The sequence below is a fragment of the Macaca thibetana genome, chromosome 17 (genome assembly GCF_024542745.1).
Source record: "Macaca thibetana thibetana isolate TM-01 chromosome 17, ASM2454274v1, whole genome shotgun sequence".
In the NCBI taxonomy this organism is placed as follows: domain Eukaryota; kingdom Metazoa; phylum Chordata; class Mammalia; order Primates; family Cercopithecidae; genus Macaca; species Macaca thibetana.
Genome location: NC_065594.1, coordinates 30,287,804 through 30,314,886, shown reverse-complemented (window position 1 = coordinate 30,314,886; position 27,083 = coordinate 30,287,804). Strand labels below are relative to the sequence as shown.

At 46.9% G+C, this 27,083-nt stretch overlaps 2 protein-coding genes across 2 annotated transcripts in view; one reads left to right on the top strand and one right to left on the bottom strand.

Annotated features, from left to right (window-relative positions):
- Positions 1-27,083, bottom strand: part of LOC126940470 (peptidyl-prolyl cis-trans isomerase NIMA-interacting 4-like) — a 1,058,238-nt gene that overhangs the window by 332,060 nt on the left and 699,095 nt on the right. The window lies entirely within an intron of this gene.
- DHRS12 (dehydrogenase/reductase 12) overlaps positions 1-27,083 on the top strand; it is a 41,503-nt gene that overhangs the window by 13,826 nt on the left and 594 nt on the right. The window contains 7 exon segments of the mRNA XM_050766394.1: positions 141-233; positions 1,305-1,365; positions 1,368-1,385; positions 14,239-14,300; positions 15,424-15,528; positions 17,573-17,663; positions 20,199-20,333. Of these exon segments, the coding sequence (XP_050622351.1) occupies positions 141-233; positions 1,305-1,365; positions 1,368-1,385; positions 14,239-14,300; positions 15,424-15,528; positions 17,573-17,663; positions 20,199-20,333 (565 nt within the window).

Sequence of the window (27,083 nt, the reverse complement as noted above, 5' to 3'; positions counted from 1 at the left end):
GTGGGACTGGTATTTTCCGTTTTATATCATTTCAAAGTATTTGCTTTTAAAAAATCATGTACTTTTAAAAAATTAAAAGTGCTAGTTTATATCTTTTTAAAAAGGGTTTATTTATTTATTTATTTAGCTTTCTAATTTAGAACATTTTTCTGCACATTGTGGACTTGTCTGATCCCAAGAAAATCTGGAAATTTGTTGAAAATTTCAAGCAGGAACATAAACTCTATGTTCTAGTGAGCTTTGCAAACATAAGTGGAGAATAAAATCATGTTGGCCATTGTTTCCGTCTGTGGATGTGGACGGATATGTATGTTTGCGTGTCTTTATGGAATAATCTTAGTAAGACTCTTTTATGCTTGGGCCTGTTCATGGAATCAACTTTACTCATTGGATTTAAGAGGAGACCCGTGTGGTTAGATTAGTGGGGAAAGGTAGGGGCCATCCACTGGGTAGGTATTGTGGGAGGATAGACATGTTCCATGTTTTATAAAATGATGATTTGTATATAAATATTTCTCAGTTCTGTAGATTTGGGGATTGGTGTATTGAAATTAGAAGCTCTTTTCATCCAAAAGAATACCTCCTACAGACAAGCAAATCTTTTAGTAACATAATTAGCACAAAACTCCACAGAGAGCCTGGGTGGACTCAGATAGAAAGAGTCCCAGTATGCTCTTCCCAGATATTCCACTTTGAGCTAAGTTGCTTTTCTATCCAAAGACTTTCTGATGTGCTCTAAAATGTTGTTCCAGAGTCTGGAATTGTGCTATCCAGTATGGCTGTGAAGCATTTGAAATGTAGCTAGTCCAAACTGAGATGTGCTGTAAGTGTATAAATTAGCAGGTTTCAAAGCCTTAAAAAAATTATGTATGCCATCTCATTAATATTCTATATTGATTGCATGTTAAAATGATGCTACTTTGGATACATTTGGTTTAAAATCTTATTAAATTAATTTTACCAGTTTCTTGTTACCTTTTCAATGTGGCTACTAGAAATCTTAAGATTAGATATTTCTATTGGACGGTTCTGAACTAGATGAATTTCCAGAGCACTCTCTCATGAATTAGGTTGCCTGGCCCAGCTGTCTCGCTTGGCGATCTTTGCACAGTTCTGTGGCTGAGTCCTCTGCACAAGTGGTATTTTCCTGCAAGGGCTTTGGAGTGCAGAATCAGTTGAGCAAATTGTCAGTGTCACTTGAAAGTTGAGAAGGAGCTGGGGCTGGGGTAGTGGAGGTGTGGGGATGGAAGTAGGTCTTTTGGCCCTGTTTTTCTTTATTTTGAAATGGGAACTATAATTTTTAGATCAATAATGCAGGTTGCATGGTCAATAAAAGAGAGCTCACAGAAGATGGACTTGAAAAAAACTTGCTACCAATACTCTGGGTAAGTACAAGAAGTTTTCTTATTTGGTTTTAGCAAAATAAACATAGAATGTACCATAAAAGGATAAAAAAAAAATTGACCAACTTTTTGGGTTTTTGGTCCTGGGCTGATGACATTTGCTTTAAGTTTATCCTGAATTGTACTTATTTTTCTTCATAAAACACTTTCTGTTTTCATGTTTCTTATAATAGGTTTTGGTGCCAGAAATACTTAGTATTGAAGTGTTTTTTTCCTAGGAAGCTCTAGGCTCTTTATAGACATTATTTTGAAGAGGAGAGCAAGTTCACCTTAAGTGTTGAGTGCAAATCTAAAAACTGCAGCCAAGGGAACTTCCAGCTAGGGCTGAGGAAGTTGCAACCAATGGGCAAGAAGATGGACCGAGAAGGGCATTGGCTAGAGCACAGGATACCTGGACTCTGGCTGCTGCTCTGTAATAGCAGAGTGAAGTCATTTTATATCAGGCCAGTGGCTCTCAAAGTGGGGTTCCCAGACCAGCAGCCTCAGCATCACCTGGGAACTTGATAGACATGCACATTCTTAGATTCCTCACCCAGATCTACAGAATCTGAAACTCTGGAATGAGGCCAAGAGTGAAATCCATTTTGACACGCCTTCTGGATGATTCTGGTGCACACTAGAGATTGACAACTAATGTACCATGCTTTTAGTCTCCTTGGAGTTTCTCCTTCTCGAGCCAAGGGGCCTTTCAATTTTGAGATGCAATGAATCTAACACTCTTCCCTGGACCTATCCTACTTCCTTGTAATGAGGGGGATGTTTTAATTAAGTATTGTTCTAGGTCACAAGATGGATGGCAGGGTTTGGGTGGTTGTTGGAGTCATTGAGTGTGTCCAATATATAGCAACCCTATTCCAAACCAAGAACTGAACAGATTGAGTCAGCCAATGGAATAACAGTTGAAAGCCAACATATCACTATTGTTACTGATAAGGCTGGTCGAAAGGCATGGCTCACTGCAAGAGCCGAATGGGTTTCCTCATCTGGAACCCAAGAATTAGAAGGATTCACCTACCTAGTCACCTGGAACTTCCCTTCTCTTCTTCCCCAGAAAGGAGAGAAAGGGAGGAGCAGAACTGAGCAAGCCCCGCTCATTGTCCCCAAATTTACTAAATTTACTGTTTTTTTTTTGAGACAGGATCTTGCTCTGTTGCCCTGGCTAGAGTGCAGTGATGTGATCATGGCTCATTGCAACCTTGAACTCGTGGGCTCAAGCAATCCTCCCAGCTCAGCCTCCCAAGTAGCTAGGACTACAGGCATGTACCACCATGCCTTACTAATTTTTTAATTAAAAATTTTTTGTTGTTGTTGAGGTGGGGGTCTCACTATGTTGCCCAGGCTGGTCTCAAACTCCTGGCCTCTAGTGATCCTCCTGCCTCAGCCTCCCAAAGTGTTGGGATTGCAGGTGTGAGTCACTGCACCCAGCCTAAATTTACTGTTGAGACGTGCTCCATCTCCCTGGCAGATGGAAGAAGGTCCAAGAGAGAAAGAACTCACCCTAATTGCACTCTCTTCTCAAGGAAAGAAAGGCTAGGAGTGGTAAGATGCCTTCTCCCCAGTGATGAGGTTGCATTTTTCAAAACAAATACCTGGAAGCTTGTGTGAAATGGCACAGGTTTAGTACAAAATATTTTCATCACTGACTTTGTTCCAAATGTGGTATCCTTGCTGCCATTACCAAAAGTACCAAAATGTGGAGTCATGCTAGAGTTTGGCTCATAACTCAATGGGACCGCTGAGACTCCCAGAGTGTCACGGCTGGCCCCCGAGTCACTGTTCCGCAGCACTGGTTACATAATTTGCAGAGTCCAGCACCAAATGGAAGTGCGAGGCTCCACATTCAAAAATTATTAAGGATTTCAATGCAGCGACCACAGAGCATTAAACCAGATGCAGGGTCCTTCCAAGTACTGGGCTTTGTGCGACCTCACAGGATGAAGCCAGCTCTTTTGCTCATCCATCCACCCACCATCTGACAAAATTCTGCTAAGTGCTCACTGTGGCCTGGCCATGAGTGAGAGTTGCATATATATATAAAATTTAGTGCTATGATGGAGGTATTCCTGCATCACAGATGAGGAAACTGAGGCTGAGAGAGATTGTTTCACTTGCCTCAGGTCAAGTGGAGGAGCCACAATGTGAACCTCGGTCTGACTTCCTCCACGACCCATGTTCATTACCAGTGCACAGTTCCACCCATGCCGGCATGTCCTCCCTCACCCCCTCACCGTGTTATCACAAATAAGTGCTAAGAAGTACTGGGAGGGGGTGACGAGCTATGCCAGGGGAGGCTGGGCTGGGGTTGGGGGCACCTCTCAGAGAAGTCCGAAGGTTTTGGAAGATGAAAAGGAGGGTAATCTGGGGACCTTGGCCTTGCTTGGGAATGTGGACAGGCTTGAGAGACTCTAAAGGGACTATTTGATTATGCAGCTGGTTATGTTGCACCTTTGTAAGGATCCAGCCTGCTTCTAAAGACCTTGCTATCTCTGAATTTTCATTTCCTGTTTGTGTTAGAAGCATCTTATTGATCATTCCAACCTCTCTGAGAAGCGTAATAATTCTCGGGTTTTGATATTTACTCATCCTCTCTCCAGTGAAAGAAATAGTACAATAGACGAAGGGGCTATGCCAGCACAGAGGGGCGGCTCCGTGGGTCTTTGCTTGAGAGAGAAGGAGACACAGAGAGGTTCAAGTGCTGTGGTTCCTCAGCAGGAGCAGGCCAGACAAAAATCCTGGACCCCTGTCTGAGTCCTGGGAAATTGCTGGCTGCCTTTCTAATAGGAAACATGTTTTCCTGGCCTGATTATGCAATGTGGGATAGGTTGTTTTCTATTTTCTAAGATTCATATGAGCCGTCAGAAACATTTGCAGTCTCCAGCCAAACACCAGTAGGTTCCTGATACTGTGAGGAGAGCGTAAACCTCCGCATTCGCAGGATTTATCACCGGATCCTAAGGGTTTTGAAGCTGGTCGAATAGTTAAATGCAAAATGCCTTCAGCGTCCACGCCTGCACACGGCTTTGTTGAGACATCACAGTGTATGAATTAGATAGTTTGGAAAGAATAATTCTGAACCTTTTGCGGAGGCGGGTGGGGCCTGGAGAGATTTTCATAGTTTATTTTACTGAGGGACAAAGGCGAGCTGCCCTGGGTCGGCTGATGCGCAGTTGAGCCACGGAGGGGAAGACGGCGCAGGAGACGGCTTCTGTTGGGTGGCTGTTCTCACCCCTTTGTTTCGGGTCTCCTCCAGTCACATACGTTTTGCCTGTTAGCATTCAGTGGCATTAAGAGTCCATGAGGAGTGAAGACAGATGGGAGGGGGAGGGCGGGGAGGCCGAGCTAAGTGCCCTGCTGGCAGCCTGCCACAGCCTAGCGTTAGCAGATTAAAACTCTCACCCGCATCTTAGCCTCTCTCACCACAGGACACAAGACGAGGACACTGATTCTGTCTCCACCAGGACAGCTGCGTCACCAGTTAATTGACTGTGATAAACAGGCAGTGGTGCCTTAGCTCTTTGGCAGGAGGCGAGGAAGTTCGCCTGAGGTCACTTTGGAAGGACGTACGTCGGGAGACAGAGAGTGTTTTTGCTTGACGTTCTGTTAACGTGGCACCCTCCTCAGGCACATCCCAGTACCTAGTGAGAGCTGCTGTTCGACACAGGGACCCCAGGTCCAGAGACGCCTTCATAGCAATAGCACATACTGAGCACAGTCCCCGTGCTGCAGCCTGCACTGAAGGCTTTTCTTGGATTCTCTCATTCAGTCTCATAACCATGTTACAGATTTTACAAATGAGGAAACTGAGGCTCAGAGGTAGTCTAAAACCAGTCTGTGACTCACTTCCTAAACAAAGGACAACAAAATTATGGTGGGGGCATTTTTTAGCGTAGGGTTGTATGGTCAGCTATTGCTATGAAACAACTCCAAAATCTCAGGGTGTACAATGATAAGCATGCATTTTTGCTGACTTTCTGCAGATCTGTTGGGCGGGCTGATCTCAGCTGGGCTCAGCTGTGTGTCTCCAAGCTGCAGGTTTGGTATGGAGTATGTGCCAAATATCTTGCATCCTCCTTGGACCAAGGCATATTCTGGCCAAGGTATAGTCTCAGGGCAATGGCAGAGGCCCAGGTGTGCGAGCAATTCCAAGCCTCTGCTTGCATCCAAGCCCCTTTGATTAACTGGATATGATATCCAGTTAACCAATCCAGAAATCAGCAGATAATCCAGTTAATCAAAGCAAATCATTTCACAGAGCTCCAAATCAAGCATCAGAGAAGTATACTTCTCCCACAGAGGTGGCGAGCAGAGAATGAATATTGAACAATAATTTGCCACAAGGGTTTTTTTTTTTTTTTTTTTTACATTCTAATTCTTTGAAAATGGGTCACCTGAGTTTAATACGATAACTACTTACTAATCAAAATACCTAATGAATAAAGGCACCTTATTTGTTCCATAAACTTTTTTTTTTCTTTGAGATGGAGTCTCGCTCTGTCACCCAGGCTGGAGTGTAGTGGTATGATCTCAGCTCACTGCAACCTCCATCTCTTGGGGTCAAGCAATTCTCCCGCCTCAGCCTCCTGAGTAGCTGGGATTACAGATGCATGCCACCACACCCATCTAATTTTTTTATTTTTAGTAGAGATGGGGTTTCACTATTTTGGTCAGGCTGGTCGTCGAACTCCTGACTTCAGGTGATCCACCTGCCTCCCAAATTGCTGGGATTACAGGCATGAGCCACCGCGCCTGGCTTGTTACGTAAACATTTATAAAGGGCCCATTTTATGCCAGATGCTGTGGCCAGTTATGGGGATTGAGAAATGGAAGGGACTGCTGGCCTAGTCGGGGAATTAGACACATACACAATTTCAGTAATCATGTGGTAAAGCTCTCTTTTCATCCATGAAGGGAGATTGGTACGGAGACTCAGAGGAAAACAAAACAGTGCTTCCAAGGCAGAATGCCTCCTTAGACAGGACATGCGTTTGGTGCCAGGCATTCTTACTTGTCAATAACCTTTACCTGAGCTATCCTCATGCACCGTTTTGTTCCTAAGATCTCATTCCAGCTCACAAACCTTCAAGGCTCCCAGAGAGGCACAGAGCCTGGGAAATAGCACTGTAGAAATGGCAGCTAATGTTTTAACATGCAGATTCCTTAACCTGGAATTAAAGTCCTTTGTTAGCAGACCCTACCTCCTGTCCAAATGTATTTCCCATTATTTTCCTACATGGACTCTGTAGGAGTCAGCCTCTTGTTTTGGAACTTGTCACTGGCAGTGCTACCTCCATGCTTTTGTCCTGCTGCTCCCCTGCCTGGAGTGTCCCCTACCTGGCTAACTTGTACTGCTCCTCTGTGACTCTGCTGGACACATTCCTCCCCCTGAGCCTGGTCAGATGCTCCCCTCTGGGCCACCACGGCCCCCTCTGTGTGTCTGTCATGGCTCGGTGAAGCCACCGGCTCATGGGTGGGTTTCTTGCACAGAGATGGATCCCTGAGGGCGGACTCCACCTGGCTCTCAGGAGGCGCTCAGTCACACTGGCTATACTGAGCAGGGTAGTAGGCCAGCTCCTCCAGTTACCTGACTCTGTATGAACATCCTCAACCTCCCCACGCCTTCCTTTCCCGTTCTGTAAAATGGGGATGGTGCTACTTTTATAGGTTTATAAGATTTATAAAAAGACTTGTAATTATTTAACCAAAGAGAAATAACTTGTGTGCACACAAAAATATGCACACGAATGTTTATAGCAGCTTATTCCTAATTGCCCCAAACAGGAGTCAGCCAGATATATGGTGAATAGAAAAACTGGCACTCCCATTCAATGGAATGTGATTCAGCAATGAAAAGGCACAAAATGGGCCGGGTGCGGTGGCTCACACCCGCAATCCCAGCACTTTGGGAGGCTGAGGTGGGCAGATCGTGAGGTCAGGAGATTGAGACCATCCTGGCTAACACGGTGAAACCCCATCTTTACTAAAAATACAAAAATTAGCCCGGCATGGTGGTGAGCGCCTGTAGTCCCAGCTACTCTGGAGGCTGAGGCAGGAGAATGGTGTGAACCCGGGAGGCGGAGCTTGCAGTGAGTCAAGATCGCGCCACTGCACTCCAGCCTGGGCGACAGAGCGAGACTCCGTCTCAGGAAAAAAAAAAGGCACAAAATGTCAATGTACAAAACAATGTGAGTGACTCTTAGATGCACCAGCCAAAGTCACACCAGACCCCAAGGGGTGCAGAGTGTATGATTCCATTTATAGGACATTCTTGAAAAGGCAACCTAGGGGGCTAAGAAGAGGTCAGAGGCTGAAGGGGTGGGATTAGGGCGTGGTTAGGGGCAGGAGGAGGGTGTGACTACAAAGGGAGTGTGAGTGACTGTGAGGGAACATCTGGGGTGATAGAGTTCTGAATCACACCACAGTCTAATGCATAGTTACACAACTCTGCATCTGTCACAGTTCAGAACTGTGGATACACACACACACACGCACAGACATTTTACTTTATGTTTAAGCAAATTATATATATACATGAACAAGTAAAAAGAAAGCATTGTAACTTTCAGCTCAACGCCTGGCATGTAGTGAGTCTTCCGTCATAAGAAGCATGTTATTCATTATGATTCTTTCTTGGTGCTCGTCCTCAGTAACAAGGGAGCTGCTGTTGGGGAGGCTGTGTCCTCAGCTTGAGGTGGGGGCAGATTTCAGGCCACAGGTGAGGCTGGTGGAGTCTGGAGCTCCTAGAAACCCCCTTTCCCCTCGGCCCCTAGAAGGGCCCCAGGTGAGACTCTTGGTTTCAGCTGCACCGGGGAGCCCTCCTATGGAGAGAGAATGGACACACTCAGAAGTCAGAGATCATTTTCCCATTGATTTTTGGTTTTCTGCCAGCCATGGAAGATGCTTTTGACAGGACACAAAAGCTTCCCAGAGCTGAGCCTCCTGGGCCACGCCGTGTACCCCGTTCTGGCAGCTCCATGGCGATGTAGAGCCCTCTCGAGGCTCTGTGGTGTCTGCCCTTCTAGGTCTCCTGGCCTAGGAGTACCGGCTCCAAATCCAAGTCCTCCTGTGGGCCAGGACCATATCTAATTACCTGGCTGGGATTTGGTGAGTGTTTTAAAGGCAAGCTGGTAACAAGCATTCATTTGGGGAGTTTTAGAAACAAAACCCCAAATAAGCACTTTTGTCCTTTTAATGAGCTGAGGCCCAAGTGCCCACACTCGGGTTCTCCCTGCGGTAAAGCAGCTTCTTTCATACATCTCAGTGAAGCACACAGGACCCCCCACACTGTGGCTGTGACAGCAGGGGGTGACATCAGTCACCTGGCTAGGCCCTGGAGAAAAGCCTCCACAGCACTTCCTCCACCAGCCTCTCATGCTTCCCGATTCCCGGGCATCCTGCAGCTCACTCCAGTCGGCTTATCTCCCTGACCTTTGACCACTCTTGTGCTGAGGTCACCTGTGACCCTGATATTCCTGGTCTGGAGAGCGCACCTCTACGACATCCATCGGCAGCACTGGACGCAGCTGTCCACACTCCCGTGGCGCGATGGCTTCTGAGCCGCCTGTGATTCCACCCTCGGAGGTTCGCTCCTTCTCAGCCTCCTTAGCCAGCTGCAGCATGTCAGCGGGGACTTTAAATGTTGGCATCCCTCCTAGACCAATCCTGCGCCCTCCTTTCTCCTCCTCCCACACTCTGTTGGGATCTCTTCCTTGCCCCAATGCCATCATGTGCCTGGCTCCCAAGGGCCCCCTTCCAGCCTAGATCTCTGTTCTGAATTCCAGGTCCAGATCTCAAACACCTCAGACCCAGCGTGTCCAAAACTGAACCCTTAGTCCCTCACTGGTCTGCTCCTGTAATGGGCCCCACCCCAGTGGCCAGCATCGTGTCCATCACCGCTCGTCCTTGACACCCCCTCACTTCTCATATCCAAGCAGTGATCATGCCTTTGGACTCCCTGTACAACTTGTCCCCAGTCTGTCTCCTGCTCTTCAGCTCCACTGCGACCACTCTGCCCAAGCCACTGAGGTCACTGTGATGCAGTGGAGTAATATGGGGCCCTATGTGCCCTCCTATACCTACCTCCCCAACAGAAGCTTCCTCCATAAGGCTGACAGAGTGGTCCTTATACATGCAAATCTGTTTCCTTCTGCTTAAAGTCACTCCTTGGTTTCATATGAGGTGAGTGTCTCTGGCATTTCCCTTGTAGACTGCAGCCTCACATTGCCCTACCCTCTACTGTGCTCACTCGGCTGCAGCTGCCCTGGTTGCACTCTCCAGCCTCAGGGCCTCTTTGCACAGGCTGTGCTCCATACCTGCAGCCTTCCTTCCCATCCCCAGCCCCCTACCTGCCTGTTCCCTCCTCTTCTCCAGGTCTTAGCTGAAATGTCCCTTCATAGTTCATGCAGAACCTGACACCTCCTCCACCCCACCTCCATGTACCCACAGCAGTCTAGCACTTGACCATGAGTTAGGTTTGTCACATAGTATAATGCCTGGGAATGCCTGGTGGGCACTGAGAGGGCAGGGCGCCCTCAGTCTGTATCCTGAGTACTTAGCGCTGGGTCTGGCACTCAGCAGGCCCTTGATAAATACTTGTTCAGTGCATGGAACTGGATAAGGTGGCGGGGATGAGTTGAGGTAGGGGGCAAAGGGGAAGGCCTGACTCATGCTAACGACTCTCTGAGCCCAAACCGAGAATACCCCATAAGAAGCCAGTGCCTTGAATGTCTTCTAATAGCTCATTTCCTCTGGGACTCTGTTCTGCAGTCTTCTGCAGGTAATGTGATCTTTGAAATCATCTCTATATAATGTGTGAAATTAGTGTGTGAGCCCTCCAGGCTCACTATGGGGTGTTTTTGTTACCGTACAAAAGAAGTACCAAATGGTGTTCACCAGTGCAGCTGTCTGCTCCTTTAAAATTAACACCAGAAACTTCCCAGGGACAGCAGGACAATGATTTTCTCTGGCAAATAGTAGCATGGATGGAAGCACATAACCCATTGGCTAGTAACCAAAGTAGCTTTAATTCAAGGTGGCTTTGAAGGTTTCTTAATAGAAATGCCAATCAGTTTTCCTCTGCTAAATTTACAAATTGAGATATATTTTTCTCATTAAAAATGATTATCTTTAATGCTATTAAAATGTCATACTCAAGATATCATAATTTCGGAAACACTATGAATTTAGTATTTGGAGGATGCAGACGTGAGTTTCACAGTGCTCTGAGAACACACGGCATCTCCTTCAGCATCACCTGAGCTCGACACAGTTTTACCTCCCTTCTTAATTAGTTGATAGAGAGATTTGCTTCGAGTCATGTACCCATGTCATAAAAGTTCTTGTTGCCATATTTAGAAGACTATGTCCAACATAAATTCCACTCCCAGATCTCTTTCCCGTAATGAATCTCCATCGACATAATGAGTTCCTTGGAAGAAAGGCATTGTGTAAATTAAAAATACTAATGAGTCATAATGATAATGAATTAGTTTCCTTATTACTGGGAGCAGGACTAACCTTGGGCAACTTTTGCAGTAGCTGAAGGTGCCTTCCCTCCTCCCAGGCCTGCCCTCCCATGGGATTCTGTACTTTAAAATATCTCTTTTTCTCTCATCAAAACCTTAAATCACCCAAATGTCCCTGATATTAATAGGAAGTCTTAGAGGAAAGGAAGTTGTTGACCTGGTTCACAAGAAGATATGAATGACTAAAAGCACCCATTAACCATTTATAACAATGCCCTACCTGTGTCTATCCAGAGACATTCTTATTTATTTATTTTTGAGACGGAGTCTCACTCTGTTGCCCAGGCTGGAGTGCAGTGGCACAATCTCAGCTCACGGCAACCTCTGCCTCCCGGGTTCAAGCGATTCTCCTGCCTCAGCCTCCCGAGGAGCTGGGACTACAGTTGTGGGCCACCATGCCTGGCTAATTTTTGTATTTTTAGTAGCGATGGGGTCTCGCCATGTTGGCCAGGCTGGTCTCAAACTTCTGACCTCAAGTGATCTGCCCGCCTCAGCCTCCCAAAGTGCTGGGATTACAGGCGTGAGCCACCGCGCCCAGGAAACATTCTTATTTTAAAGGGTAGCTGGTTATCCTGGGAGAACTGGTGGACTTCCTAACTGAGGTAAGCCAAGTGTCTTAGGGTTTGTGTGGTCACAAGTAACAGGAACCCACATAGGAAGACTAAACAAAAAAATAATTTATCAATAGGCTACAAGGGCAGCCCTCACAGAACTCAATGGCAAAGGCACAGCTGGGCTTTGGGAGGGCGAGGGACAGGACAGGAGAACCTGTCAGCCGCTGAGGTGACCTTCTGCTTCCCGGGGACTGTTGTCCATGGACTCTTATCACAAGTGCTTCGTTCACTCTCTGTCTCTGCTTTTCCTTGCATCTGGGTCACATATGGCTGCCACTGAGTCACCTGTCCTCCATTCAGCATCCCATTTTTACACTCTTGTAGGGAGAGTTTGGCTGGGACAGCTTGGACCAGGTGTCACCCCCCTGGCCCAGTCCATCTGCCCATGGGGTCAAGGCCACATGGGACAAACACAGCGCCTGGCCCAGGGCGAAGACTCAGTTATGTGTGTGTTGTTGTTATGAACAGGATGTGTTTGGGGCCTACCCCTAAAAAGACGGAATGGGGCATGTTTCCCAAAGAAGTCCACTGCACCAGGCTGAGGAGTTGTTTGCTTAATTCAGTGGGGACCAGAGTGTTGAAGGACTTTGGGGGCAGGAAACTGACATTGGCTCACGTGTTAATGACAGGCCCGTTTGGATCTGTGTGAGCTGGGCAAGGAGCAACTGGTGCCATGTTCACTGAGGAAAGAATGACTTGCAGAATGGGTACCTTCCTTCTCCCTGGCATTGGTTGGCATGCAGCATGGCTGCGTGACTCAAGAAAAGGGAGATGCGCCATCTGTTTTCCACATTGTATGAACTTGCTGGGACTTTGGATAAGTCACTGAACCTCACTGGGATTCTATAACTCTAATTCTTTCAATAAGAGGTTATCTATATGCACACATACCCCCACGTATATGTGTTCACACATATGTGTATGCACATACATACTTACATATTGTGTATTATTTTAGCAGATTATTATTGTGTTTCTCTGGGAGTTTTTTAAAAAGCACCTGCTACTTGGCGGTCCCCTAGACGAGACAGTACTTGGCAGGGACAAGCGACCCAGCCAGCCCTCCTGCAGGTGACTGGGAATGAGAGCTGAGCACCTCCCAGGCAGGGAGGACAGGTGCCAAGGGGCTCACCCAAGCTCTCGCCGTCCTGAGAGGAGAGAGGAGGTGCCCTCGGCAGGCAGCAGAGCCAGCCCGGCTGCCAGCTTTCATTTCCCTTCCTCACAAGAGCCATTGATGACAATCCGTCAGGGCAGGCCGACGCGGCAGATCGCTTCTGGCAGAAGTCCTTTCTACTTGTCATAAATTAAATCACAGAGAAAGCCACCGGCGGCGAATACAAAGGAAGTCCAAGACCACTGGCTGGAGGTTAACAGCTGTTAGTGACCCAGGGTTCAGGAGACTTCACAAATCCACAAATACGAACAAGGCAGGCTCCTCCAAATAAATTGGGCTGTGAACAACTAAGAATGCTGTCTGGGATGAAAGTCACAACTCAGAATCACAAATGATAATGCAGCAAGAGCAGGACAAAGGAGGCCTGCCCAGAGAACTTTCCAGTCCTCACAGGACATGCATACATTTTTATGTCACCACAAGCCCCTCTGATGCTGTGGGGTGGGCTGGTCAGCTATTATCTCCTGAAAATGCCACCGCACTTGCCTACGGTCACACCGCTGGTAAGTGCCAGAACCAGGGTTCAGAGGGAGGCCCCTGGATCCGCCTCCAGGACCCTTCCCACGATGCCAGGCAGCTCCTGCGAGCTGGATGCAGGCCACGTCGCAGGTGGTGCAGGAAGTTGTGGTGAGAGCTGGTCACACAGACACTCCGTGGCATAGCCCACAAAAGAGCCCAGGGCTCGTCACTTGAAGCCCCTAACTTGATTCCTGCCTCACTTTGGGGTGAGGGGCTTTAAACTCTCCCTTTTTTGTAAACACAGAGTAATAAACATTCATTGTTTAAAAAAATACAGGCATGTATAAGAAGAATATAGAAACGATAATCTCAGCATTCAGAGATGAGCATTTTTAACCTTTCAGGGCATCACTCATCCTTGCAGACATTTTCTCTTCATCTTGACACATCTTTCCTCACCAAAATGGAATGGTATTGTTCCCACTGTTTTGTAACTTCTCATTCCATATATATTAGGAATGTCTTTCCATGTCAAATACACTTCAATGTTTTTCTCATTCCATTAGAAATGTTATATGTATATTTCTTGAAGAAATAACCATAAAGTTATATGCTCACTGTAAAAATACTCAAATCCAAACAGTGCAGAAATGTATAGCAAAGGAAGGAAAAGTTTTACTGAATTCCACCCTTGAGACCTAATTTAGCGGTATTGCTGAATTTCATCTTCACATTTTTCTATGCACAGACTGGACATATAGATGCATTTTTCCTTCTGCAAAGTGGGCCCACCTACTGTTTGGCAGTGTTCTTTTTCCCTTCCTGTATTCCTGTAGCGTGGACATCTTTTCCTGTCGGTACATGAGGCTCTAAGTCATCTTTCTTCCAGTCCTGGGAAAAGGAACATTTGGCTTGGAGGATCCTTGGAAGGAGGGACTGCCCCTCAGGGGGCCACTTGCCCTCTTGTAGGGTGCAGGTGCGGGCCAATGGGCCCCACATCAGTCCTGCAGGACCCCCTGAGTGGGGCTTCCTGCTGCCCCCTCACGGGATGCTGTGTGTTGCCTCAGGTGTGTACATTCTCACGACCGGCCTGATCCCTGTGCTGGAGAAAGAACACGACCCCCGAGTGGTGAGGTGACCTTGTGGGATGTTTTGATGGTAATGGACTTTGCTCCGGATAGGAAGTCAGTGGGCCTAGGTTTGCTGCCAGGCTGCCCTACGGGGGCCATTCTGTCCACATCCACGGCAAAACCCCAGTTCTGTCAGGGGGCCGAGAGGGAGGCAGAGGCATGCCAAGAGCACATTCAGACCCCAGCCCTCTCTGAACTCCCCCAACCCCCGACCCCCACTCCGGCTGTCACATGGGCGTCGGCAAAGCACTGCGGAGGGAGGCCTCCGAAGGGCCGGGGAGGGAGGCCTCCGAAGGGCCGGGGCGGCTTGTGGGGCGCTCAGGTCAGGGTGGTGCTGCTATTTCTGAGGACTGTCCTGCTCAGAGGGGAGGGGACTGGCTACTGGAGCCTGTTCTCCCCCAGCGGGTTGAAATATCATAAACTGGGAGAAAGCAGGAAGAAGACAGTTAATGTAGGCTGCCTTCTCTCTGCTGTGGTGGGCAGAATAATGATCCCTGCCACCCCCCACCCCAACGTTCATATCCTAATCCTAGAACCTGTGACTGTGTCACCTTTATATAGCAGAAGGGACTTGGCAGCTGCAGTTCAGTTCAGGGTCTTGGGATGAGGAGCATGTCCTGGAGTATCCTCCATTGGCTCGATGGAGTCCCAAGGGTCCTTATGGGGAAAAGGAGGAGGGCGGGACTCAGAGGAAAACTGACCATGGAAGCAGAGGGTGGAGGACGTGGCTGTGAGCCGAGGAGTGCTGGCACAGCCTCTAGAAGTTGAAGGCAAGGAATGGAGTCTCCTCTGAAACCGCCAGAGGGGACGTGGCTCTGCTGACACTTGGATTTTAGCCCATGAGCCCCACCTCAGACTTCTGGGCTCCAGAACCATACGAGAATACATGTAGGAGAATACATGTAGGAGAATACATATAGGAGAATACTGTAGGAGAATACATGTAGGAGAATACTGTAGGAGAATACTGTAGGAGAATACTGTAGGAGAATACGTGTGTTTCTTCAGGCCACTAATTTTGTGGTCATTGGTCACAACAGCAAGAAGCACTGCTCCACAGAGGGTGAAGAGTGGAAGGGGTCACAGGCTTTAGTTTGTAAATCTCTGTTACCTTTATTGCAGATAACTGTCTCCTCAGGAGGAATGTTGGTTCAGAAACTGAACACCGATGATCTCCAGTCCGAAAGAACAGCATTTGATGGAACTATGGTCTATGCACAAAACAAGGTCAGTGAGATGGATTTCCCGAGACTGCATTTTACCCACAGGCTGCGTGGGCCCTTTTCCAAGGGATGCTTACTCTGGGATGCACATTAATTGGACCTTAGTAGTTCATGCAGCACCTGAAAATGTTCCCTCACCAAGAGGCTCCCCTTTGGGGAGCACAGCTCTGCTCAGACCCAGGTGGGCTTTCAGCAGCATCCTGGGAGAAGCCGCAAAGCTGCGACATCTCCTCTCAGTGTTCCTCAGACCCACACCGAACAGGATCCCAGCAGGGGGATCCATTACCCTGTGCTGCTCAGAGGGAATGAGGGCGGCGAGTGGTCCCTCCTCTCTCCTCTGGGCAGCTCTTGGCTCCCTGGAGGCCCACTGGGAGGGGCTGCACATTGGATTCTGAGGGAGGGAAGGGGCCACAGTCCAGAACCCTTGACTACTCTGAACAGAAAGTAGATTTCTCCAGATGGAGCATCCTTCATCTGAAAATCCCAAATCCAAAATGCTCCAAAATCCAAATCATTTTGAGTGCCGACATGATGTCACGAGTGGAAAATCCCACACCTTTGCTTTCTGATGCTTTTCATGAACACACATTTTGTTTCATGCACATTATTTTAAAAATATTGTATGAAATTCCCTTCAGACTATTTGTGAAGGCATATATGACACATAAATGAATTTTGTGTTTAGACTTGAGTTCTATCCCCAAGATATCTCCTTATGTATATGCAGATATTACAAAATCTGAAAAAATCTGAAACTTGAAACACTTCTGGGCCTCAGCATTTCAGATGAAGGATGCTCAACCTGTACTGCTGTATCTCTGCTTATTACAGCTACATTTAAAAGCCGGATATATATAACTTCCATATTTACAGTTCTTGCCCTTAAATTCACCCGGTAGGGCGCCCACATTGTCTGTAAGGCTGCCAGCACCCTCCGCCTTCCTTGTCGGTGCTGTGTGCCTTCCGAAGGTGGCCGTGTCTGAGACTCTCTGCACCTCCACTTCTTCCGCTTGTATGTCCCGGGTGTGCCCCAGTTTTGCTCCCTGACCCCGGACCAAATCCTGGTGAATGACATCTCACGACTCCAAATCCTGACATTTGAAAGACCGGCACTTCTTTACAGTTTTCCCAGAGGACATGGGAATAAACCATCCACTTGTAAATGAGGCCCAGAGATGGAGTTCTTTGCCAAGCATGATCAAACTACCCTGGGATGGGGCAATAGCGTGACTGCAGCTGGGAAAGGGGAGGATTTAAAGATTTTTATTGTCTATAACTGATGTATTCTCTGTGTCCAGTACATTTGCTGCAGTCTGCCTAAGGAAGGAGTTAATTAATATATATATATACACATACATACACACACACACACACACACACATATATATATAGGCTCACTGCAACCTGCGTCTCTGGGTTTAAGCAATTCTCCTACCTCAGCCTCCTGAGTAGCTGGGATTACAGGTGTCCGCCACTACACCCAGCTAATTTTTGCATTTTTAGTAGAGACTGGGTTTCACCATGTTGGCCAGGCTGGTCTCGAACTCCTGACCTCAGGTGATCCGCCCGCCTCCCAAAGTGCTGGGATTACAGACTTGAGCCACCGCGCTGCGCCTTAATTCCCATATTAGCTGAACACACACTCTATGCCAGTCTGTGCTGGGGGCCTGAGGTCCAGCAGTGAACAGAACAGGTACCATCCCTGCCCTCAGTGAGCAGCAAAGAATAGTCACCCAGGCGCCTTGTGGACGAGGAACACCTGGGTGCTGAGCGGTGTAATTTCATGGGGGAGGGTCTGCTGTTCCTTCTCTCTCAGCGTTTTGCTGGGTTCGCTCATTGCTTGTTCTCGCCTCCTTTGGAGTGGGCAGGACCTGCTAGGTCCTGCTCGGGGATGCTGGGTAAAGACTGATTCTGGAGGAGGGTGACATCAAGTAGCTGTACATGCTGCAGAGTCCAGTGTAAGATAAGCCAGGCTGGGCAGGGCTTTTCTCCTGCCCTTCACCTAATGGCGTCTCCTCTCTCCTGTTCACCCCCTCGCTCCTGTCCAGAGACAGCAAGTGGTTCTGACGGAGTGGTGGGCCCAAGGGCACCCGGCCATCCATTTTTCTTCCATGCATCCTGGCTGGGCCGACACCTCAGGTATGTCATAGCCTTTAATTGCTGAGCCACTTATGTTTCATCTAAAAATACCTGAGCAGCCGACGGATTGACTCTCCCTAGGAATGACCTAAAACCAGCGTAATGAGGACTGGGGAGTAGCTTCATTTCCATTTAGGCAGGGGCGTGCTGGGACTGCAGCTGGGGGAAGCCTCATGCAGACACAGAGCTTTTGCTTCCAGCTTGCCCTGTGCAAGTCAGGGAAGGGGATGGTGGGAACGGGAGCGGGTGCGGCTGGGGCACCCTCCTAACTACAGTGTATCCTGGTGAGAGAGGGAGCTGGTGACCACTGTCATTTCCACATCAGAGAGGAATGAGCAGGGGCTGAGGAAGGGAGTGGGAGAGGCCCAGGCTGCCTCACCACTCCCCAGGTTTTTGGAAATAATGATGCATGAAGGTAAATGACAGCCACAAGGACACAGCTCGAATGATCTGGAAGCGTGTTGGAGCAGCAGTGGAGGGTAGCAGAATTCTCTTCCAGATCTGCCTCACCAACTCCGTGACCTCATGCTGCTCACCTGGGCTCTCTGCAGCTCTTTCCTCCTCCACGAACAAGGGAACTGAAAGCAGCAGCAGCCACAGCACACACCCCAGGGTGCACCCGCGGCGCTAAGAGCTGGTCTCAGCGCTGTCTGCGGATTAACTTATTTGTCCTCAAGCCCCTGTGGGGTGGCCACTACTGTCTATTATCACACCCATTTACAGATGAGGGAACTGAGGCCCAGAGAAGCTAAGACCTCCCAGCTGGTCCTGGCCATGGGGTTTTGGGAATCAGGCTCTCACACACCGCTGGCATGGCCTTTCTGAAAACCACTATGTATCAGAAGCCTTGGAATTCATCCTAAGAAATAAAGATAGGGAAAACAAGGTTGCTTATCACAGTGCTGGTGGTAGGAGATGAAGTTAATAAATTATGGAACACCTGTGCAAAATCTGTTCCAGGCTGAAGACTCTGCTGTCAATCACGCCTATGGAAAAACCCTGTGTGCACTATATCATTAAATAAAGCTACTGAGTTCCTGAATAGTACATGCCTCGTGATCTTATTTTTGTAACTACCACACCTCTATAGAAAAAGGTGTATGTTGGTGCTTTGTGGCATCTCATGGAGACCAGCTTGGAGATTTGGCAGAAATTAGTCCTCTGCTGTATAGATCTGAGGCTCCTATCTTAAATACAAAAAGGATGGTCTCAGCAAAGTATACCAGGGGAGACTCAGGCTGGGAGTGCTCAGAGAGCATGGCTTCTCGATTCTTCTCACTGCCTAATGGGAGACATACTTGGTTCTGCCTGTCCAGGGTGAATTCTAGGAGGCTGTGGGGGACCCCAGCCTCTTACCCTCCAAGGATACCATCCTGACAATCCCAACATCAGCTCAGATGTTTAAAATCTGCCTGGCAAGCCCACTACCGGGCTCTATCATCTGCGTCAAGGTGCGGTTTACCATGTGTTGTTCAGAGGTCATATATAGAGCAGCTCTCAGGTGCACATGACCTGTCTGTGGCCACAGGGGCCTGAGAGGGCTGAGCATACGGACATTTGTCACCTCTGAGTGACACACCACAAGGTTTTCAAATTTTTTCTTTTTGCCTATCGCTTTATCCTGATTTTTCTACAATAAACAAGTATTGCTTCTGTGAAAAGAAAAAAAGATGTTTATTTTTAATTTAAAAAAGGAGTGCTTTTGCTTAGGTGATCTTTCTAGCTCTACAATTCCAGGATCTCGGTACAGCTCTTAATTGTTGTTTTCTGTGGTTTATTTTCTTTCCTTGGCTTCGAGAGAGAACTATTTTGTTTCCCAATGTGCTCACTGTGGAGACACTGTGTTCCCTGAGGTCTGTGGGAAAATGGGGTGTGGACTGGAGCCAGAGCGTGTGGCTGGGTCCTCGAAGGCGTGGGCAGGTAGAGCGGCCGATGCAGGGCCACCAGCGGCACAGGCCACGGAGGCTACTCCAGGCAAACACCTCCCTGTAGCCCTGGGATGCAGAGGGTGGGACACCTCGAGGGGCTTGGCAGAGGAAGTGAACAATTCTTTCCTCTTATCTACTCCTCCCTAGAAAGAGGAAAATACTAAAACAGTCCAAGGAACCAACAGTCAGGATCCTCGAGCCTAGGATGATTTGAGAGGGCTCCTGAACCCAGGAGGCTGAGTGGTTTGCTCGGCCCAGCCTCACGGTGAGCCTCGCAGCTCATTAGAATCCTCTCAGGATGGAAAGGGGGGCTCTGCGGGCGACTGTGCTCTCGGGGCTGGGCTGGGTGCTGGTGCCCCGGGGACATGGGGACTCAATCAGGCTCCGGTGAGCAGCACTTTCCATCAGATGACACCTTGGGGGCTTTGTAACGAGGTTCTTTGGAATTGGTTCCGAGTGGCTTGGGTGAGTGCTATTGTCAAATATAGCAGTTTATGATTCCATTTCATTTTTACACTTTTTTTTTTTTTGTATTAAGGGAAGTCAACCACATTTGCTGGAGAATGTTGTCCTAATCTGCCTGCCCCTTCCTTCTCCCAGGTGTGAGGCACGCGATGCATGCTGGGATTCCACGCCAGGTTCAGGGACCGCCTGCGCTCCGAGGCCCAGGGCGCCGACACGGTGCTGTGGCTGGCCCTCTCCTCTGCCGCAGCCGCGCAGCCCAGCAGCCGCTTCTTTCAAGGTGACTTCCTCCCTGGCTGTGAAGGCAGCTGACACAGGGCTGGGGGCAGCAGCTGGGCTTTCGAGGTACACCTTCCCTTCCGTGAAACCTGGGATGGGACTGTCCCCTGGGCGGTGCCTGGGCTTCTTTGGCGAGATGATTGCTTTGCCTGCTGACGTTAGTTTTGGGAAGTGCTTCACCCCGGATTGGTAGCTTCTTTGAAGACTTGTGATAACCCTGTCATCAAGGTCCCATGGGAACAGGGGAGAGGCAGTTCCTACCTTGGGAATGGGAGATTTTCTCTGCGGTTTCCTGAGGCCAGGGAGGGGCGCTATTCAAAGCGGCAGTGCAAAGGGAGTAACGGACTCTGCTTCTCCGCACTGCACAGGGAGTGACGGACTCGGTTTTTCTTTTTTTTTTTTTTTTAAATTTATTTATTATTATTATACTTTAAGTTGTAGGGTACATGTGCATAATGTGCAAGTTTGTTACATATGTATACTTGTGCCATGTTGGTGTGCTGCACCCATCAACTCGTCATTTACATCAGGTATAACTCCCAATGCAATCCCTCCCCCCTCCCCCCTCCCCATGATAGGCCCCGGTGTGTGATGTTCCCCTTCCTGAGTCCAAGTGATCTCATTGTTCAGTTCCCACCTATGAGTGAGAACATGCGGTGTTTGGTTTTCTGTTCTTGTGATAGTTTGCTAAGAATGATGGTTTCCAGCTGCATCCATGTCCCTACAAAGGACACAAACTCATCCTTTTTTTAATGGCTGCATAGTATTCCATGGTGTATATGTGCCACATTTTCTTAATCCAATCTGTCACTGATGGACATTTGGGTTGATTCCAAGTCTTTGCTATTGTGAATAGTGCTGCAATAAACATACGTGTGCATGTGTCTTTATAGCAGCATGATTTATAATCCTTTGGGTATATACCCAGTAATGGGATGGCTGGGTCATATGGTACATCTAGTTCTAGATCCTTGAGGAATCGCCATACTGTTTTCCATAATGGTTGAACTAGTTTACAATCCCACCAACAGTGTAAAAGTGTTCCTATTTCTCCACATCCTCTCCAGCACCTGTTGTTTCCTGACTTTTTAATGATCGCCATTCTAACTGGTGTGAGATGGTATCTCATTGTGGTTTTGATTTGCATTTCTCTGATGGCCAGTGATGATGAGCATTTTTTCATGTGTCTGTTGGCTGTATGAATGTCTTCTTTTGAGAAATGTCTGTTCATATCCTTTGCCCACTTTTTGATGGGGTTGTTTGTTTTTTTCTTGTAAATTTGTTTCAGTTCTTTGTAGGTTCTGGATATTAGCCCTTTGTCAGATGAGTAGATTGCAAAAATTTTCTCCCATTCTGTAGGTTGCCTGTTCACTCTGATGGTAGTTTCTTTTGCTGTGCAGAAGCTCTTTAGTTTAATTAGATCCCATTTGTCAATTTTGGCTTTTGCTGCTGTTGCTTTTGGTGTTTTAGACATGAAGTCTTTGCCCATGCCTATGTCCTGAATGGTACTACCTAGGTTTTCCTCTAGGATTTTTATGGTATTAGGTCTAACATTTAAGTCTCTAATCCATCTTGAATTAATTTTCGTATAAGGAGTAAGGAAAGGATCCAGTTTCAGCTTTCTACTTATGGCTAGCCAATTTTCCCAGCACCATTTATTAAATAGGGAATCCTTTCCCCATTTCTTGTTTCTCTCAGGTTTGTCAAAGATCAGATGGCTGTAGATGTGTGGTATTATTTCTGAGGACTCTGTTCTGTTCCATTGGTCTATATCTCTGTTTTGGTACCAGTACCATGCTGTTTTGGTTACTGTAGCCTTGTAGTATAGTTTGAAGTCAGGTAGTGTGATGCCTCCAGCTTTGTTCTTTTGACTTAGGATTGTCTTGGAGATGCGGGCTCTTTTTTGGTTCCATATGAACTTTAAAGCAGTTTTTTCCAATTCTGTGAAGAAACTCATTGGTAGCTTGATGGGGATGGCATTGAATCTATAAATTACCTTGGGCAGTATGGCCATTTTCACGATATTAATTCTTCCTATCCAAGAGCATGGTATGTTCTTCCATTTGTTTGTGTCCTCTTTTATTTCGCTGAGCAGTGGTTTGTAGTTCTCCTTGAAGAGGTCCTTTACATTCCTTGTAAGTTGGATTCCTAGGTATTTTATTCTCTTTGAAGCAATTGTGAATGGAAGTTCATTCCTGATTTGGCTCTCTGTTTGTCTGTTACTGGTGTATAAGAATGCTTGTGATTTTTGCACATTAATTTTGTATCCTGAGACTTTGCTGAAGTTGCTTATCAGCTTAAGGAGATTTTGGGCTGAGACAATGGGGTTTTCTAAATATACAATCATGTCATCTGCAAAGAGGGACAATTTGATTTCTTCTTTTTCTAACTGAATACCCTTGATTTCTTTCTCTTGCCTAATTGCCCTAGCCAGAACTTCCATCACTATGTTGAATAGGAGTGGTGAGAGAGGGCATCCCTGTCTTGTGCCAGTTTTCAAAGGGAATTTTTCCAGTTTTTGCCCATTCAGTATGATATTGGCTGTGGGTTTGTCATAAATAGCTCTTATTATTTTGAGGTACGTTCCATCAATACCGAATTTATTGAGTTTTTAGCATGAAGGGCTGTTGAATTTTGTCAAAAGCCTTTTCTGCATCTATTGAGATAATCATGTGGTTCTTGTCTTTGGTTCTGTTTATATGCTGGATTATGTTTATTGATTTGCGAATGTTGAACCAGCCTTGCATCCCAGGGATGAAGCCCACTTGATCATGGTGGATAAGCTTTTTGATGTGTTGCTGAATCCGGTTTGCCAGTATTTTATTGAGGATTTTTGCATCGATGTTCATCAGGGATATTGGTCTAAAATTCTCTTTTTTTGTTGTGTCTCTGCCAGGCTTTGGTATCAGGATGATGTTGGCCTCATAAAATGAGTTAGGGAGGATTCCCTCTTTTTCTATTGATTGGAATAGTTTCAGAAGGAATGGTACCAACTCCTCCTTGTACCTCTGGTAGAATTCAGCTGTGAATCCACCTGGTCCTGGACTTTTTTTGGTTGGTAGGCTATTAATTATTGCCTCAATTTCAGAGCCTGCTATTGGTCTATTCAGGGATTCAACTTATTCCTGGTTTACTCTTGGAAGAGTGTAAGTGTCCAGGAAATTATCTATTTCTTCTAGATTTTCCAGTTTATTTGCGTAGAGGTGTTTATAGTATTCTCTGATGGTAGTTTGTATTTCTGTGGGGTCGGTGGTGATATCCCCTTTATCATTTTTAATTGCGTCGATTTGATTCTTCTCTCTTTTCTTCTTTATTAGTCTTGCTAGTGATCTGTCAATTTTGTTGATCTTTTCAAAAAACCAACTCCTGGATTCATTGATTTTTTGGAGGGTTTTTTGTGTCTCTATCTCCTCCAGTTCTGCTCTGATCTTAGTTATTTCTTGCCTTCTGCTAGCTTCCGAATGTGTTTGCTCTTGCTTCTCTAGTTCTTTTAATTGTGATGTTAGAGTGTCAATTTTAGATCTTTCCTGCTTTCTCTTGTGGGCATTTAGTGCTATAAATTTCCCTCTACACACTGCTTTAAATGTGTCCCAGAGATTCTGGTATGTTGTATCTTTGTTCTCATTGGTTTCAAAGAACATCTTTATTTCTGCCTTCATTTCGTTATGTACCCAGTAGTCATTCAGGAGCAGGTTGTTCAGTTTCCATGTAGTTGAGTGGTTTTGATTGAGTTTCTTAGTCCTGAGTTCTAGTTTGATTGCACTGTGGTCTGAGAGACAGTTTGTTATAATTTCTGTTCTTGTACATTTGCTGAGGAGTGCTTTACTTCCAATTACGTGGTCAATTTTGGAGTAAGTACGATGTGGTGCTGAGAAGAATGTATATTCTGTTGATTTGGGGTGGAGAGTTCTATAGATGTCTATTAGGTCTGCTTGCTGCAGAGATGAGTTCAATTCCTGGATATCCTTGTTAACTTTCTGTCTCGTTGATCTGTCTAATGTTGACAGTTGAGTGTTGAAGTCTCCCATTATTATTGTATGGGAGTCTAAGTCTCTTTGTAAGTCTCTAAGGACTTGCTTGATGAATCTGGGTGCTCCTGTATTGGGTGCATATATATTTAGGATAGTTAGCTCTTCCTGTTGAATTGATCCCTTTACCATTATGTAATGGCCTTCTTTGTCTCTTTTGATCTTTGATGGTTTAAAGTCTGTTTTATCAGAGACTAGTATTGCAACCCCCGCTTTTTTTTGTTCTCCATTTGCTTGGTAAATCTTCCTCCATCCCTTTATTTTGAGCCTATGTATGTCTCTGCGTGTGAGATGGGTCTCCTGAATACAGCAGACTGATAGGTCTTGACTCTTTATCCAGTTTGCCAGTCTGTGTCTTTTAATTGGAGCATTTAGTCCATTTACATTTAAGGTTAAGATTGTTATGTGTGAACTTGATCCTGCCATTATGATATTAACTGGTTATTTTGCTCGTTAGTTGATGCAGTTTCTTCCTAGCCTCGATGGTCTTTACATTTTGGCATGTTTTTGCAATGGCTGGTACCGGTTGTTCCTTTCCATGTTTAGTGCTTCCTTCAGGGTCTCTTGTAAGGCAGGCCTAGTGGTGACAAAATCTCTAAGCATTTGCTTATCTGTAAAGGATTTTATTTCTCCTTCACTTATGAAACTTAGATTGGCTGGATATGAAATTCTGGGTTTAAAATTCTTTTCTTTAAGAATGTTGAATATTGGCCCCCACTCTCTTCTGGCTTGTAGAGTTTCTGCCGAGAGATCTGCTGTTAGTCTGATGGGCTTCCCTTTGTGGGTAACCCGACCTTTCTCTCTGGCTGCCCTTAAGATTTTTTCCTTCATTTCAACTTTGGTGAATCTGGCAATTATGTGTCTTGGAGTTGCTCTTCTCGAGGAGTGTCTTTGTGGCGTTCTCTGTATTTCCTGGATTTGAATGTTGGCCTGCCCTACTAGGTTGGGGAAGTTCTCCTGGATGATATCCTGAAGAGTGTTTTCCAACTTGGTTCCATTTTCCCCCTCACTTTCAGGCACCTCAATCAGACATAGATTTGGTTTTTACATAATCCCATACTTCTTGCAGGCTTTGTTCATTTCTTTTTCTTCTTTTTTCTTTTGGTTTCTCTTCTCGCTTCATTTCATTCATTTGATCCTCAATCGCTGATACTCTTTCTTCCAGTTGATCAAGTCGGTTACTGAAGCTTGTGCATTTGTCATGTATTTCTCGTGTCATGGTTTTCATCTCTTTCATTTCGTTTATGACCTTCTCTGCATTAATTACTCTAGCCATCAATTCTTCCACTTTTTTTTCAAGATTTTTAGTTTCTTTGCGCTGGGTACGTAATTCCTCCTTTAGCTCTGAGAAATTTGATGGACTGAAGCCTTCTTCTCTCATCTCGTCAAAGTCATTCTCCGTCCAGCTTTGATCCGTTGCTGGCGATGAGCTGCGCTCCTTTGCTGGGGGAGATGCGCTCTTATTTTTTGAATTTCCAGCTTTTCTGCCCTGCTTTTTCCCCATCTTTGTGGTTTTATCTGCCTCTGGTCTTTGATGATGGTGATGTACTGATGGGGCTTTGGTGTAGGTGTCCTTCCTGTTTGATAGTTTTCCTTCTAACAGTCAGGACCCTCAGCTGTAGGTCTGTTGGAGATTGCTTGAGGTCCACTCCAGACCCTGTTTGCCTGGGTATCAGCAGCAGAGGCTGCAGAAGATAGAATATTGCTGAACAGCGAGGGTACCTGTCTGATTCTTGCTTTGGAAGCTTCCTCTCAGGGATGTACTCCACCCTGTGAGGTGTGGGGTGTCAGACTGCCCCTAGTGGGGGATGTCTCCCAGTTAGGCTACTCAGGGGTCAGGGACCCACTTGAGCAGGGAGTCTATCCCTTCTCAGATCTCAACCTCCGTGTTGGGAGATCCACTGCTCTCTTCAAAGCTGTCAGACAGAGTCGTTTGCGTCTGCAGAGGTTTCTGCTGCGTTTGTTATTGTTTACTGTGCCCTGTCCCCAGAGGTGGAGTCTACAGAGACAGGCAGGTTTCCTTGAGCTGCTGTGAGCTCCACCCAGTTCGAGCTTCCCAGCAGCTTTGTTTACCTACTTAAGCCTCAGCAATGGCGGGCGCCCCTCCCCCAGCCTCACTGCTGCCTTGCCGGTAGATCACAGACTGCTGTGCTAGCAATGAGGGAGGCTCCGTGGGTGTGGGACCCTCCCGGCCAGGTGTGGGATATGATCTCCTAGTGTGCCTGTTTGCTTAAAGCGCAGTATTGGGGTGGGAGTTACCTGATTTTCCAGGTGTTGTGTGTCTCAGTTCCCCTGGCTAGGAAAAGGGATTCCCTTCCCCCTTGCGCTTCCCAGGTGAGGCAATGCCTCGCCCTGCTTCAGCTCTCGCTGGTCGGGCTGCAGCAGCTGACCAGCACCGATCGTCCAGCACTCCCCAGTGAGATGAACCCAGTACCTCAGTTGAAAATGCAGAAATCACCGGTCTTCTGTGTCGCTCGCGCTGGGAGTTGGAGACTGGAGCTGTTCCTATTCGGCCATCTTGCTCCGCCCCCCCGGACTCGGTTTTTCTATTTTTGGAAGCAGTGCTCTGTTCACGTCTCTTCCCAATGGGTGCCTAAGGGGGCAGGCATGTGAGTGGATGCCATCCGAAGACAGCACTTTACCTTGGGTAGAAGCCAGGCTCTTTGCTCTGCTTCTCTTTCCTCTGTTCTTGATGAGAACCACCCTTGCTTGAGGAATTCTGA